Consider the following 16,468-nt stretch of genomic DNA (forward strand, 5'->3'; position numbering starts at 1 on the left):
TTTCCCAAAAGATTTTGATGTAGTGAACTGTAGTAAACCAGGACATCTTTCAGGACAGCATGAGTATAAAGCATGAAGAAAAGTTTATTCAGACTGCAGGTAGCAAAAGCTGAGACTGCTGTAATTGCACTGCAGACTACACCTGTTCCCTAAGTAAGGCACTCCCTGCAAAGATATCACCAAGAGATTTCATTAGTCTACCAGGCACTCAGATATACACGACATGCCCAGAAAGAAAGATGGGAGGAAGACATTAAAATTGTTTTTCCATATTACACATGAATAAGTATTTCACTGTAATTTTGGACAAGAGCCTGCCATGCAACTCCATGACCTCTGCTAAAACTGTTATGTTTTGACAATAGTTTGGGGGAGTGAGGGGAGGCAAGCTAAAGTAGTTTCCTGATGCCACACAAAAACTAAGATAATTATAGGCAGTACTCTAGGTTTCTTTCAAAAACTGAAAGGGAGAACTGGCAGCCCTCCTGATGCTGCTTACTGATGCATAATTAACACATCGAAACAGCAAAGCTGTCAAGCTGCTATTGAAAAACATTAATCATACTTTACAGTTGCAAGATCTAAGAACCTGTTTTTCTATCCCCTGAACTAGCAAACACTGAGAAATAAGATTCCTCCAAAATTCATGAAACATTTGACTCTCAACACAAAGATGATTCAAATATTCTATATGAAGTGTCATTAAGTATTACATTGAGACAAACCACTGAGCACTGCCTCAATTTCAAGCAGGTAGAATATCAGATGTGATCAGGGGATGTCAACAAGCAGAATTTTCTGCTCAGTCACCAATAAGCAGTGCTATCCAACTTGCCTGAGTTCTGCAGAAACTCAGCAGCTGCTTTTCTCATCAGTTACAGGTTTTAGGGTTCTTCTTTCTAACTGCTATGTTAAGCTCAACAAAAGCTGAGAGGTCTTAGGCTAAGATCTCACCCTCATAGATCTTTAAGAAATATTACAGGATTTGAGCCTCTCCTTTCTTCCAAACTCTTTTGAAAGTTGCTTTCTTGATGTCTTAAAGCTTAACAGTAGATTAAGAAACCAGTCAAACACGACAAATCACAAAATTTCAGTTACGCCGTGTTATTTATTGTTCCATTCAAATATTTTGGTGGGGTTTACAATTTTTTTTTCATTTTTCTTCCAACAGTTTTTCTAGAAGATGTGAGTTTTTGAAAAGCAAGACTTAATTTTTCAAGATCTGGCTCCAGTAATCAGCCAAAGTAGACTGGCTCCTGGCTTAGAAAGAATACCAACTAGCATAGAAGTATTTTGTTTGTTCATCAAAAATCAAAATGAGGCAGATGTTGCCAATTATGCAGCTATTACAGTTGCCACGGTATTGAATTAGCTTATGAAATTCACAAAAAAGTCTAAAACAGTGTAACAGCTAGCTTGCTGTTAGAATAAAAAGGGAAGTAGCATGTTCTTTCTCCTCATCTTTTTCTAAAAGGAGGAGAAAGTGGTAGGAAGTAGAGTATTTCACAAGAATGGAAGCAGCAGCACAGGTGCAGGCATTCCAGGATTGGTGAACAAAGCAGAGCAGACAATAGAGCAGTTAGAAAAAGCAGACAACAGCTTTTAAGGTTCAGATGGTAGAGGTAGTTTCAGAATATTCTGAAAAGACGCACGATATTCCTTAGATGGGTAGGAAGCGCAGAATTACTTCTTTTGGTCTATGGAAGAATTCTAAACTGAGCTAACCGGCACTCAATTTGAGGGTAAAGTCAGACTAGGTAGCAATTAGCACGAAGATACTGCTCACCACTAGTGGGAAAGTAAGACTTTTTATTCAGACTTAAAAGCTCATCCTCTGTCATCTGCATGACTGACCATAACTGTGTTTGTTTAACCTTGACCCACAGACAACTCATTTACTATTCGTCTCATATGAGCCTGGGATAGCAACCTCAAGTGATATTTCAATATCCTCTGCTATGTTATTTGCTACTTTAAAAAAAATAAAAAAATACAGCCAGCAAAGGCAGCTGGTGCAGCAAGGCATTTCTGTACTAGAACACACTGCATGCTGTCAGTATGTGATTTTGTTGTTTGCTTTCAAACATTACCATGAATTACAAACATTACAATATGAAAACATTTCAGTAGATGGGCCACCCACACTTGACAAATAATCTCACTGCCTTGATGTTTCTTGTCTGCTTACTGCTTCCAAGTCCTCTGCAATCTGAAATGCAAGCCACTTCAGGACTGAGCCCATCTGTTCTGTTTGTACCTGCATGGCACAGAAGGGGCCCTGATCTATGACTACATCCACAGGAACAGATAATGCTGTGCTTGCTCTCCACAGCTAAAGACTAACTTGGTACATACATACACTACTTGCCCAGTCCCACCTCAACTTTAGATTTTTTTTTAAAATAGCATTTGCAAAAGGCCAAAAGCAACAGAAAGTTTTAAAATTGTTTTCTCTGTAAAATTTTAATCTAAATTAAATGCTGTTTTCCCAAAAGGTATTCGACTCACACACTGAAGTTTTGTGCCAGGAATTGAAAAACAATCAAAACCATCCTTTAATCACCTAACATTTGTGTTGCTTATTTGCATAAATCAGTTTCCTAATGGAAGTATTGCAAAATCCTCAAGAAAACTGACCCTCATACATTTTCAAACATCTGAAGATCTTTCCCATCGGTAGAGCATACAGTTAATCGTACAGCTAGAATAAAAGTGTCTGGTCGTAAAATTATACGAAAAATCCACAAAGCAACATCAATTTCAGCTGTGAATCTACACTGTCCCAAACAAACCTCAATCTGTGTATAAATTACATTAAAGCTAGACTTCCTTGACCCAGATGATCTTTAGCAGAGCAGCTAAAAAACCAGAGGGCATTTCTTACTGCTAGAATACAAGTAGCAGTGCCCTAAAGCAAAACCAGATGCATCTGAGAAGATTACTGAAGCATTAAAAAGGGTTTTTCAAGAGGAAAGCAGACTACAGCAGGCACTGGCACAGATTATCTGGAGTTGAGCAGAGCCAGTGCCCAGCAGTCCACAAAGATCTGCTTTAAAGTTCTGATAGCATTCCATTCAAACACTTTCCAAAAAAAATAAAAATAAAAGACCTAAGATTATTTAGAGTCTGTTTATTTTGGCACTTCTGCTCAGATTGGGATGTACTCCTGCAAACCTCCAGACACTTCCTCTTACAAACTTTCTTCGCACCACAGAAAGCTCTTGGATCACCATATGAATTCCTTCCGGATTACCCAGAATTGAAAGATGTGATTTAGGGGCAATGCTAGTGCACCTTAGCCACAAACAGGACCCTACTCAAGGTAACCAAGCTAGAGACAGTCCAAGTAAGACCGAAACCCCTGAAACACGTGTAGTGTTGATGTCAGGTTCTCAGCACCTCTTTCAGGCTACAGATCCACTCCTTTCAATCCACATTACATGCTAGATATAGCAAGTCACAGACTTACTGTTTTCAATTTACTTTGAAGTTACTCTTTCTTTCAAAGATAGCAAAGTCTTCTAAACTGATGTGTCCCATTGCATTTTAATTGAATTATTTTGGCCCACAGACTGAGCAATGTTTCAGCTGCCTTTATGAAGTCCATAGCCTATTCAGGCCACCATGCATGACAAACTCAAGAGTATGACTATGAGAAAAGCTAATTAGAAAAAGCATCAAAACTTCTTACAAATTAGTCATCTACACAATACATAATAAACTGCTTCCAGAATTAAATTACCCCGAACAGCAGTCCTGACAGTCAACCTAGTCTCCCCTAGCTCTGTCATAAAGGCAAGTATCACCACTTCTGCCCAGATGTACACAGTCAGAATAACATAAATACTCCACCCACTGCAAAGACGATTTCTTCCCAGCACACAGTACATTTCAAATAAGAAAATAAAATACACTTGCAGGAATTCAGGATGAAAACTAGCAAGACTAGTAAAATTTAATTTAACTCTAACAAGAGAGTACATAAATTGAACTGAAACTAAACACATTTTCAACAGTTCTTGACATCTGTTTACTTCCAAGTGACAGAAATTGTTACTTTCACCACCTTCATAGCTTGTTTGTCTTTTTGTTTCAATGTCCTCCAAAGCAGGTTTCTAGAATCTATACAGTACTGGGAGAACACCTTGTCAGAAAGAAAACTTTGAAGTGCTCCCTGTGGAAATAACAGCTATCATTTAAAAAATGCACTATCCTCCTGTTTTCCCTTTGGAAGAAACTAATAACAACAACATGTTTAAGCAACTGCAAAGGTCACATGGGCTAAAATTCCTAAAGCTGCTTTTTAAGCACAAAACAAACAACAGAATGTTACTAGTTATGCAATAACAGATCTGATCCAGAAATGTACACTGGTGACATTTCATTGCTATGCATGAAAATACTTAAAATGTTCCGTTGTAGACACATCTACTCAAAACACCTACATATCATTTCTACAGTTGAATTCAATATGGAGAAGTGAAGAATTACATCTCTTATGTGTAAAAAACTATGAACCATCATATTCTGAGAAGAATTTACTGTTGATGATTTCAACAAAGAACAGAAAAAAGCAACCAGGACCAAAAATCTTATCAGTTCCATTACTAACTCCATTCATTACATATATTAAAGCTGCACTCATCAACAGAAAGTTGAGGGCAGAAAGCATTAAAAATAAAAACAACATCCTGAAGGGGAGCACCAAGAACACTTACTCTTTGACACCTGGCTAAAAGCATTAATGTTCACATGAAAAATGCTTCTAATGTGACTTATGCTTCAAGATGAACTAACCAAACCATTCTGCATACTGAAAGAAACAATTACAGCTGAACATTTAAAGTACTTTAAAGAGTATCAAAGAGCTGAGGATTGCTTCGGTCTCACTTACCCTTGCATTAAATAAGGGAACTGGTGGCTTGGTGTGGGATTGCTTTGTGCTTGAGGAAGATTACGATGCCTCACTCCATCAGCATTAGCGTTCAAAGATGTAGATGAAGCTTCTCGGCTTGTGGGTGAGGCAGCAGGTGATCCAGAACGGTCTAAATTCTTAAAAATAAATGCAATTGAAGTTGTGGATCTTTTTGCCACAGTTACAAGGTTTACTTCTGTGTCTTAAAAAACTATTTGCTTTAAGACTTTGTCACAAGATTTATTGAGAATACAAGCACCAGGCAAGTCCTCTGGGGTTTCACTGGTTCTGGCAAGCCTTAGTAAAAACAGAAATTCAAAATTGCACTCAGGTGCACATATTACAAAAATGAGGTTTTCAGAAAGACAGAAAGACACTTGATAGGTTCCAGAGAAAACCACAAGTCACTGGAAATTAAGTTTCAAAAAGCTGAAGCAAACTAAAACTTAATTGAAAGAATATTTTAGCAGCAACAAAAATTCTAGTGGCTATCGTTAACAGAAGTAACTACAACCTCAGCATATGACTTTATATGCAGAGACTAGAGTGCCTGCAGTGGCTTAAAATACCATTCTTCTATCCTCCTCTTCAGTTACCCCTTCTAGTCTTCATCCTCTTCACTGTGCCAACTGCCCAATCCAAATTGCTGTGCTCACTGCTGGAAGGGGGCTAGAAGGGGGCTGGCAGTGGAAACAGGGAAGCAGCTGGAAACTACTTAGGCTCCCAGGAACACCTAAAGCTAGTGTCAGGCCTTCAATACTTTCCAAGATCAGTTCTTAACCCTGGAATTAGGACAATAGCTGGCTCCTAAACTGCTTGTCACCATAACAAAGCTACAATTTTTGGCCACTGAGATGCATTACTTCAGTTTTAATAAATCCCCAAATCCTGTTGCTATGAATTACTGTAATGTTTACTCAGTAGAAAATCCTCTTCAACTTTGACAACTCAGGAAGTGAGGAGATGCAATTACTTAAAACAACCATATCACACTTGCCCTACAAAGGAAAATGAGAAAAATTTACCACCAGACAATGGGGCCAGGAAAATACAAAACAAATGGAAGGACAAAGGCCATTCAAGCTCTGGGTTAAGACCGTTTCCTTCAAAGTATTGTGAACTTTACACTGTGCATACAGACTGCTTTAAGCAGTCATTAATACAGTAATTTAAATAAAACATTTACAACTGATCTACATAGCAATACAATTGCAGGGAGGTACCCGGTGTCCTGCATGCAAAGAGAGGTATAAATACAGCCACTGAAAAGATGGAAACCACTGTCCAACCTCAACCATTGCTTAAGCTGCTCATGTTTCTGACTGTCACATAGCAGTGTGATACAGTACCCTGTCAACAGCAGAATGAAGACAGCTTATTACTGGGAGGCAATTTCCCATATGCTGACAATCAACACCTCAGATGAGAAGTACCTACAACGGCATTATGTATATCCCTTTCTGACTAACCTTCAAGGGTTGCTTAGTGATACCAACTCTGGAAAATGCCAAAAAATTACAGTAATGACTACCAAGTCATCAACAGAAACCTGAGCTGCACTTAAAACAGAGTACAACCAAAGAAGAGGAGAAGGCTCAAAACACCCTAAACAAAAGTGTTCTATTAACAGATACAAACTTTCTATTTCTCACTGTCTTGCAGACACTGACTACCTCGAAGCTCATACATAAATACCTGCCAACTCCTGCCAAACAGAATTAACCCTGGCCAAGCTCCAGTTGTATCTCACAATAAGGGCACTGTTTTGACTGGTATCTCTTCAGCAGTACAGAATTTTCACAAAATAGATCTAAACGTAGTTATTTTAAATTCTGATTACAGTGCTCAATTTCTGCCATAGGTACAGGAATACTTAGAGAAAGGAAAATGTGATTTTCAATAGAGTGTAGAAAAGAAAGAATAGCTTACAAAAAGTAGTGCTTTATCATCTAATAAACATAATTTTATTACTATTTGAAATAAGGTAATCTTTGTTTATAAAATATCTTGTTAATAAAATGACACCCTTAAATAATCAGGTCTAATTGTACAAATTCACATGGCATGCTCTACTTTCACCATGCTATTTTACAGTCAAATTTTAAAAATTACAAGAGAAATTAATGGAAAACTTCCTTAGTGTAGAAGAAATTCATGTCCTGTGTTGAAAAAACTCACTGAGCTACTGCTGGAGGTTGAAGCTCCGTGACCTTCTCTACTGGTGCTGGGTTTTGGAGAACTTGGGGGTGTCCGGGAAGTACATACCAGATGAACCATATGATATTCATCTTGCTAAAAATCAAAGAAATTGAAGAGCTAAAGCAACAGTATTTGAGAAATTTACACACAAAAACCTTCTTTAAAAATCCACTTTCAAAGCTGCATTTGCAAACAGCAAAGAAACATTATGCAATTTCCCATAAAAGCAAAACTTGAGCCTAGCACAAGAGAATCTGTTTCTCAGCTAATGTCTTCTTAGCAGCTGTCCACAATAACACATGGAACATTGACTTTACCCCAGTTTTCCCCTACCACTGCAGTATAGCATAACTAATGGGAGAATCCTGGGAGAAACATGAGGAAGTATATTGCAAGCTTTAATTTTCATTTTGGAAAAATCTCAAACCCTTTACAGGGCTCAGTTTCCCTGAAGCTAAGAATGCTTACATTTGTACTGAGATCTAATGAACAGTGTTTTTCAATAAAGACATTAGGGTACATAAAAAAAACATAGGTGCTGAAATTCCACAATCAGATGAAGAAAAATGTACCTGCCACTGCCTCCAACTCACTCCTGTCTAAGCTTGGCTCAAGCTTAACCTGCAGGCACCCAAGTGAAGAGCCTCTACTTGGGGAATGTTGCTGAAAGTGTTAAATGAGACTTGAGTATTCCTTAGCATTTGAAAGTGAGGAAGCAAAGGAGTGGCACCGCTTGAAGTCATGTCAGCATGCTAGTAATCAGCCCACACCAATTCTTCAGAAATATGCTCACCCTCCCAATACAGATACCATAACAACTTGAATCTGAAGCTATTTCACTGTACCAGATTAAAACACCTCCTTATATGGCCATAGCAACAGAACAGCTATGAGTGCCTATTTAAACTGCACACTACAGCTTCCTCAGTAACCAAATTTTAAACAAGAAAAGCAGCAAAAACACCTTCCTGTCCTCTTCTGAAATCAGCGTGGTACAGGCAATCTCCCTTTTTTAATGAGATGACATTTAGAAATGCTGTGTTCGAAGGGTTTTATTTTTTAAAAACTATACCAAAAAAAGTATTAAAACATATTTACCCATTTTTTTTAAATTTTAGCCTTTAGGAATAAAGCAAACTAGGTAAGTGCTTTTATACACCACTGTGCATTACGGCCAACACAGGCTAAGCACACCCACAGTCATTTAAACTCTGCATTGGTTCCTGGCCTCAAGCACAGCCTCACTATTACACCAAGCGTAATTTCATACCAGTCAGTGACAGGAAGCAAAGATCAGAGAGCACTGAACAGAGGTGATCAGCAGTCTGACCACCTCAGAAGCCTTTAACCTAACTACTCACCTCCTTTTTAGATAACAGTTTACACCCCTGGGAAAGGCAGGGGAAGCTGAACATCTCACTGGTAAGCTTACAGCTTTATTAAATGTGACAGTTTACTGCAATATATTTCTATTTATACAGAATGTCTTGGACATCACTATGCTTCAAGAGTGCCACAACTTCCAGCCTTGAGGTATTTTGTATCAATGAAATCACACTGCTCAGTATCAAAGAGCAACTACCCCAAAGCTAAACTTAAGAGATCTAGTAAAACCTCAGATAATATTAGGAATTTATATCTAATCAACTAGGCAGGATATGGCAGGGAATGAGACTGAATTTAAGGTTAATCATGTATTTTTGTCAAAAGCTCTTAAAAGCTCCAGCACAGAAAACTCCTCTTCTTACAACACAAATTTTTAACTTTGTGCTTAAGACTGGTATGTTTTCAAATTCACTAAATTACTTTAAGTAAACTCAAGGCCTATAAAAGCCATTAAGTCTAAGCTGTACAGTGAAGGAAGATATCAGTTAAAAAGCTTCTCCTCCAGCATATAACCAAGGTCTGAAATCCTGTTTTCTAAAACCAGTCTGCTGTAAGCAGGCCAAGTGCATTTAAGGGAGTCAGCTTTCATTTTGTCCTTAACAAGGAAAATTAAGCTTTGAGGTAACTTATATAAGCATTTCCTTAAACTTTTAAGTGGTACAGGACATGTACTGGTTGGGAATAGTCCAGCTTTGGTTTTCTGGTAAACCCACACATAGTAAATTGGAATAATTTTTAGGTAAGCAATTTCATCCCATTTAATAAAATCTATTTCAGAATGAAGATTATAAGGTAATAGCAGTGTTAGTGTGCTGAAGCAGTTGCCCACTTCCACTGAAGCACTACTCTCCTTCAGAGATTTTCCTCCATACTAAATACAACCTGGCCACTCTTGCAGTCTGTACATCAATTTTTACCTCTATAAAAATTATTACCACCCAGGTGCTGCATTACAGAGTTCACCTATTTCATAGGATTAAAAAATGTTTAAGGACCTGAAGTATTTCCCCAGGAACAGCTATTGATGCTTCCTGAGCTGTTTACAAGTTTACTCAATGTAACACATCATGTTTTCTGTCACAACCAAAATTCAAACAAAAGCTCTTTATAATCTATTCTACATATCTTATTCTAAACATGAAGAACTCTAACTTAATGAAGCCCCTATTACTTTGTAGCACCAATCCAAGCTATTTGAACCAATCCGAGAACCAACTGCATGTATTCCAAGATTTCCTACATGAAGTGTCATGTGTAGTCAGGATTTGGATTTAAATGCTGACTGAATAATCCAAAATTAGATTAATAGAATTAGTTTTTTCAATCAGAATAAACAGAACTAAAAAAAAAAGAAACAAGGAAATGGAAACAGCAAGAACCAGCAAATTTTCAAACTCCATCAGGAATGGTTAATTGATGATGAATCAAAACCAGGAAAACAAACAGCTTTTCCAGGAAGCCATTCAGGAATTTAGAATTCTGGTTTTGCATATATTAAACATATTACCCTTAATCAGCTTTCACAAGTACCATTTTTAATGCAAATTCTTGGATTTAAGCCTGTACAAGAAATTAAATGATGTCCCAAAACAAGTATGTTACATTATTCCATTTATGTGACAGCAGTAACTGTCCGATGAAGTCAAGGCCAGGCTGAGCAGCCTGGTCTCGTGAAAGGTGTCCTTGTCCAAGGCAGGGCCATTGGAACTAGATGATCTATAAGATCCCTTTCCACCCAAACCATTCCATGATTCTGTGGTACACTACATATCGTTTGTTTGGGATTTGGCCAACTTGCTCTCCCACCAATCAGAAACACACCTCAACCCATAAGTATCATAATTCTACACACAAGAGATACTTGAAAACACATTTTCCAGAACATATGAACATTATATGGTTAATACGTCTTGATACAACAATGAAAACTGGAAGCTAAAGAACACAAATCTAAATTCCTATTTCCCCAAGAGGGAAGTTAATCAAATATCATACAGTGTTGATATAAGGCTTACTTTTCTGAGAACATCTTTCAGCTGCAGATGATCAGGAAGCAGTCTGCCAGAATACACCAGTCTCTGATCCTTTGTAGACTAGGAGATGGGGACAAAGAAAGGAATTTAGCTTTTTTCCTGCTGTACAGGTTTACAGCTGGAGATAACATCTGCAGATGAGAAAAAACTGTTTGAAGTCCAACCACTAACAAACAGCCTTACAATAATTTCAGAGGCTTTACATGTCCAATTTGCAAATTAATTCTGGAAAAGAATTCTGCTATTAAGCACTCAGCAACAGTGCCATAACAATTAACAACATTTAATAGCAAACACTGACCAAGAAAACTGTCAAGTACATCCCAAAATTTCTTTCTTTTAGTGATTTCTTCTTTACTCTGCTCCCATTCTCAGGCACTTTCTGAAAATATACATGGAGAAGTGGCCAGAGCAAATAAAAAGACAACACCCCCCCCCCCCCCCCCAAAAAAAAACCAGTTAGTAGAATGATGGAATGACAATTAAAATATGCAGAAGAGTACAAATTTCCAGCCATTTCAACAAGGAATTTCTGTTACTAGTCCATGCTCCCATCCTCACCTCCCCCCCAAAAAAACAAAACATCCTAAGAGAAAACAAGGAGGAAAGCACTAAAAAGCACGAAGCAGTAAAAGCATATTTTTAGGGCAACCTTCCAACTTTGATAAGCTTTTTTTCCTATTCTTACAGTTCCACAGTTTAAAATAACTTAGACATGCACACAAAGATTTACTTTGTTTTTAAACTAATGATATGCTATTCATAAGGTATTAACTTTCAACTACTCTACATGGAAGAGATAATGACAAATGACTTTTAAAAGGAAACTACTTGGGGTACCTATCTACAGTAAGGATGTCCCGGACACTAAAGCTTACTTGGGTAAACAAAACAAAAAAAGAGAAACCTCAACCCCACTCAATTCCATTTATATTGTCAAAAAAAAGTTGTAAATAGCCTTCATACTAGTGGGTCACTAACCTGTGTAACCATGTGAATATACCTCTCACCTTTTTTTCTTCAAAAAGCCCCCAAGTGTTCACCCATTTCCGAAGAATTCCGGAGAGAATCCAATTGTCACACCAATTCGGTTTACCTACTGCTTACACCCTAAATTAATTCAGTAGCATTTATCACTTGAGAGACAGCACTAACATAAGCAAATGCTAAATGAAGAACTCCAGCCTAACGTCAGCGAACAGACATGCATTATCAACGTGAAATATTTGAAGAATTTCCCCACCATGCAAACAGCTAGTCTTACACCTCTCCTCTTTTTATCCCAGCCTTCTGCTGCCCACTCTGCTGTCTTGCTTATGCTAATACTAAGACACAAATAACTGAGATCCAGATCTCTGTGATTAGAAAAAGCTTTCACGCAAGTTTCGACATGATTTTTTTCTCGCAATAGTCTGCTACAGATTCCCAATAATTTAGCACACTATAAAAGAGGTGCAGAACTGGGTTTTTTTAGATGAAACAACAGACGTATCAATAGGAAAAAAAAAAAAGAGATACTCAAAGCAAGTAATTATAAAAAGTACACAGTAAACCTGAGAAGCTACTGCTTCAACTTTATCCCAAATCTGTATTAGCCATTCATGTTAAAATGCCTTTTAAAAAGGAGTTCATAACCTGCCACGTATTGTGCAAAACTGTTTATCACTTTTATTTAAGAGCACTTCTCTATATTCGGCATTTTTTGGTATATTTAATTAGTGACAATACACTATTTTCAAGACTCACAACACAGGGAACTGGCTATTTGCAGCTCAAATTGATAAAATACTGCAGTAAATTCAGCGTCAATGCTGTACTATTTCTACTCACATTTAAAACAACAAAAAATGTCTCTCTCATGTCAGGCTAACTTCTTGTTGCACTCTACCCTTTCGGTTTCTCCTTTCAAACAGTAACAGGCTGCTAACAGAATAAAAGCTTACTTGCATTTTGTATCTGGGAGAGGCCTTAGAAAAAAAAACCAACCCCAGAATGCTCAGCATCAAGATTAAAGAAAACTTTCATTTCCTCTAAATTAGAAACTTGTTGCTTTAGAATGACCAGTTCTGCCAAAAGAAAAACCTAAGGATCCTTGTTTCTGGGTCCTGACAGATTAACTGGAGATTAATTAGAACACATAAGCACTTTGAAACAAGCAAAACACAACCAGAAAAATCCCTCAAACTCCAAATCTTTAAAGCAACATCCAACATGGCAAGAGAGTGTAGTTTTGCCTGCCCCACTCATAATACAGCTTTCTACACGGTCAAATTGACATTCTTCTCTTCAGCACCTTAAGTATGAGCTCCTCCACACTCCCTAAGTATCTTCTCCCAAGTGAGACAAGTAACATTTTAAAAATGAATACTTTACAGAGGAGAAACTGCTAAATTAAAACGACCCCTCAAAGCTGACTACACAGCCTTCAGTAATGCGTTTCAGCTCTTTACAAAACCACAGAAGAAAAGGTTAAACACCCGTTGAGTACAGTTAATCATATTAAAACAGAGACATTAATGGGGGAAGATGAGGCCTTAAACCCCATACTCCTCTCCATGTAACTTAAATACCTATCTGAGCACTGCAGGATTATCACTTGCAATTCTCAGGTTGAAAGCCATCCTAAAATGTGGTGTTGTTTTGGGGGCTTTTTGAAATGCAGATGGAAGAGGAGGTGATAAATGTGAGAACACTGTAATTGACAATAACACAGTAATATGCCAAAGTAAACGGAAAAGGCATTCAGCTCATCCTCTGCCAAAGGAGGTTTCACTACCACACCTCCTGCTTCAAGGAACAGCACGCTCACTGCTAGCTCAAACACTGATCTGTGATGGAAAAACACTTAGGAATACATAATTAGAGTGGCCCCATTTTCATAAGCAAGCACATGGCATCAGATGAAATCATTCTAGAACCTAAAGTTTAGAGTGAGATAGAAGACAGTTTGCAGGTCATAATCCCAAAGGTACGTATTGAAATCTAGGAATTCCACATCCAGCATTGTTTTTCTTCCATTTTTGAAGCAAGACTTCTTATGCAATGTTTAGTCCAAATTAGCTATGCCCAGCACACTACCAACCACCAAACCTAAGCTGATGCAGGAGTGTCCTTTAGGAACACAGGCAATCTCTGAGCTAGACTGTTTTAGCTATGAATATTATTTCAGTCACTCAGCCTCTCTCCCGTTCTTCCATAGGAAATAAAACCCCAAACAACCACATCTGGTTAGAACTCTAGGCAAAGTATATACTAGATGACAGGTACTACAGGAAATGAGAAACAGCAGTTTTGAATTACTGTTCATGGGTGCAATCGATGCAGCAGTTAATGTGCTGAAGGTTCGATCTACCAGACTGAGACATACAGGTTGATTTTACAACCACCTTATGCTAATTTACACAAACATTTCATCTGGGGACATGGTAACTGCAGTATTCTAGCTGTGAAGAACTGGTCCAGTCAGGGAATAAAAATACTGATGAATGTGAACCTTAGTACAGACTCACAAGCTAATTTAATACCATTTTAAACGTATTTAGCTTATTCAATGACTGACTTAGGAAAGCATATAAACTCTAATAACAACTAACCCAAGTTAAAGCTGCCTATATTAGACATTTGTATGTATTTAGGCAAGTCATTTTCACAAATTAACCTGGAAAAATCACAAGAAACACTGCCTCAAGGACTAACTTCTTGTCTACTTTAACCTCCCCATTTTCCGAAGATCTACTCTTAATAAATTGTAAATTTAATTACAGCATTAACAATTACTACCAGTTTACTGACTAATTTGCAGATGAGGTTCAAGTCACACTGAAAACTTGAAAGATTATGTACAGCAGTGGCAGCAACTCATCTCTATTTTACTCCCTAACTTCAAGAACACTGCGAATCCTGCACAGAGTCTGTGTTCTGATGTACCCTCACAGCCCTAAAATAGCATTGCAATAGAAGTTATTTCCAGGACCTATCATATTCAGGGAACATAGAAATCTGATCAACAAGCTTTTGACACTGAACTGGTTTAAAACAAACAAAACCAGAAAAAACCAAACAGCGGGAGGGGAAGCTCCTAAAAGCACAAAGAGGTAAACAAACTTGAAAAAAGTAGTAACAATGTCAAAAACACATCAAGCCAAAAATACACTTCTGGTTTTTGCTATATATAGGAGCCATCCTATACAACACCTCTCTCCTCTCCCATGTTATTACTTTAATTTTAAAGGTTCTATGAAATAATACTGTGTCTGGTTACTAGCTTAACTGCAAGTACAATAAATCCAAATTAAACAGGAGTTACCGAGATGATTTTCACTAAAGAAACTCCCCATTCTTTAACCCAGAACAATTCTGGGGATTCTGAACTAGTCATTTAATAATGAGAGGCATGTTGAGGAATCTTATTTTCGAAATAAGTTTCAGGAAACTGAAACTTAATGTTATCCTACTGTTTAAAACCTGCAGCACATGAAAACCTCTTGTTCATCATGGATCCTTCCTTTCAGGAGCTCAACTTAGCAAGATGAGAGGATGAGTCAGAAAACCAGTGTTTAAACAAACATCTCACTGGAGCAGAGTCTAGTGAGAGAGAAGGAAGAAGGAGCTCTCAGCTGGAGTCACGTATTTGTTTTGCACAGCAGATAGGCTTTCTCAGCAGAGAATTACAACAGCAACTATATCCATGAACTAACACTGCTGAACAGACCTCAAGGAACCAAGTTGTTGACTGCTTTTCTTCTTGTTCCTTCTCCAAAAGCAGAAACCTCCTTTGAAACACAAAACTACCATTTTACAGTTCCCCATCAAGGAAAAAAAACTATCAACAATGACAGTAATTCTTCTATTGAACTAGGTGAATAGTAATAATTTACAACATAAATGAAACCACCTTCTGATGCTTTCCACAGCAAAGTCTAGGCCCCATGTGCTGCTGCAGTATGGAAGCAAAGTCACTCCCTTTATGCAGTTCTCTGGAACAAATTTTCATATATATCACTCTGCATGACTGACACTGTAAACAGGTACAGGATTATCTATTATTGCCTTTGGTTTTTTCATAGCCTCTTTGTCACTGCCAAATTTAGAAAGTAAAAGAATTCATAAATAAACTATATTTTCCTCAGGAACAAAGAAACCCCCAAACTTCATATTAAGTTTCAAAACAGAGTCACAGCTGTCATACAAGTTTAGCTTGGAAACACCTGAGAGCAGAATTTTTCAGCACAACCTCGAGAAAAATGGCTTTTCAAGGAGGGAAGGAAATAATTATATAAGGAAATAATGTTAGTGGTTGCTCAACAACATGTTTCAAATGATATAATGAATAAACACACCTGTCTGCTGCAAAACTCAGTGCATTCACTAGACTAGAGTGTTAAGCTCGGGCACATTGCTTACACTGTAGTTACTTCAGACATATGCCTTAGGTTTAAAAAAGTTAAGTTTAACATTCAGTTGAGATGCCTAAATTCTAGCTCCCAAAGAAAGGTAAAGGAAGTATTAATGAACATCTTTAGCAGTGTTGCCTTTCAGGAAGCCACACTGAGACCGTCTCACAACACCCCAAAGAGCAGCTACTTACGCTGCCAACAACTTCCCTGGCAGCAGAGGGACAGCCACCGCCTCCACACACGGAACTCTCCAGCAGCAGCACTCCTGTTTATTCCGCAGAGTCCCTAAGCAAAGTCCTGCCCACCCGTCCCCAAGTTCCCGCACCGCCAGCCCTGGGGGAGAGACGGCAGAAAAGGGCCGTCCGACCACTCACCGGCTTACTGGGGTACACTTTGGAGAGGTGAGATTTCAGCTTGCCCACGGTCCAGTCCAGGAAGCAGTTAATGGTCTGGTCGGTGTACTTCTGGTTGGGGGCCTTGATGATGAGGGTCACCGGGTGCTCCACCACGCTCTGCTCCATGCCGCCGGGGGGGCCCGG

At 38.2% G+C, this 16,468-nt stretch overlaps 1 protein-coding gene across 1 annotated transcript in view; it reads right to left on the bottom strand.

Moving 5' to 3' along the window:
- HERPUD2 (HERPUD family member 2) overlaps positions 1-16,459 on the bottom strand; it is a 20,202-nt gene extending 3,743 nt beyond the window's left edge. The window contains exons 1-4 of the mRNA XM_009080536.1: positions 16,304-16,459; positions 10,516-10,593; positions 7,094-7,207; positions 4,895-5,052 (exon numbers count right to left, since the gene is read on the bottom strand). Coding sequence (XP_009078784.1) covers positions 4,895-5,052; positions 7,094-7,207; positions 10,516-10,593; positions 16,304-16,450 — 497 coding nt within the window. The 5' untranslated portion in view covers positions 16,451-16,459. The remainder of the gene's footprint in view (positions 1-4,894; positions 5,053-7,093; positions 7,208-10,515; positions 10,594-16,303) is intronic.
- Positions 16,460-16,468: the final 9 nt, after the last annotated feature.

The sequence above is a fragment of the Acanthisitta chloris genome, unplaced genomic scaffold (genome assembly GCF_000695815.1).
Source record: "Acanthisitta chloris isolate BGI_N310 unplaced genomic scaffold, ASM69581v1 scaffold1038, whole genome shotgun sequence".
NCBI lineage: Eukaryota > Metazoa > Chordata > Aves > Passeriformes > Acanthisittidae > Acanthisitta > Acanthisitta chloris.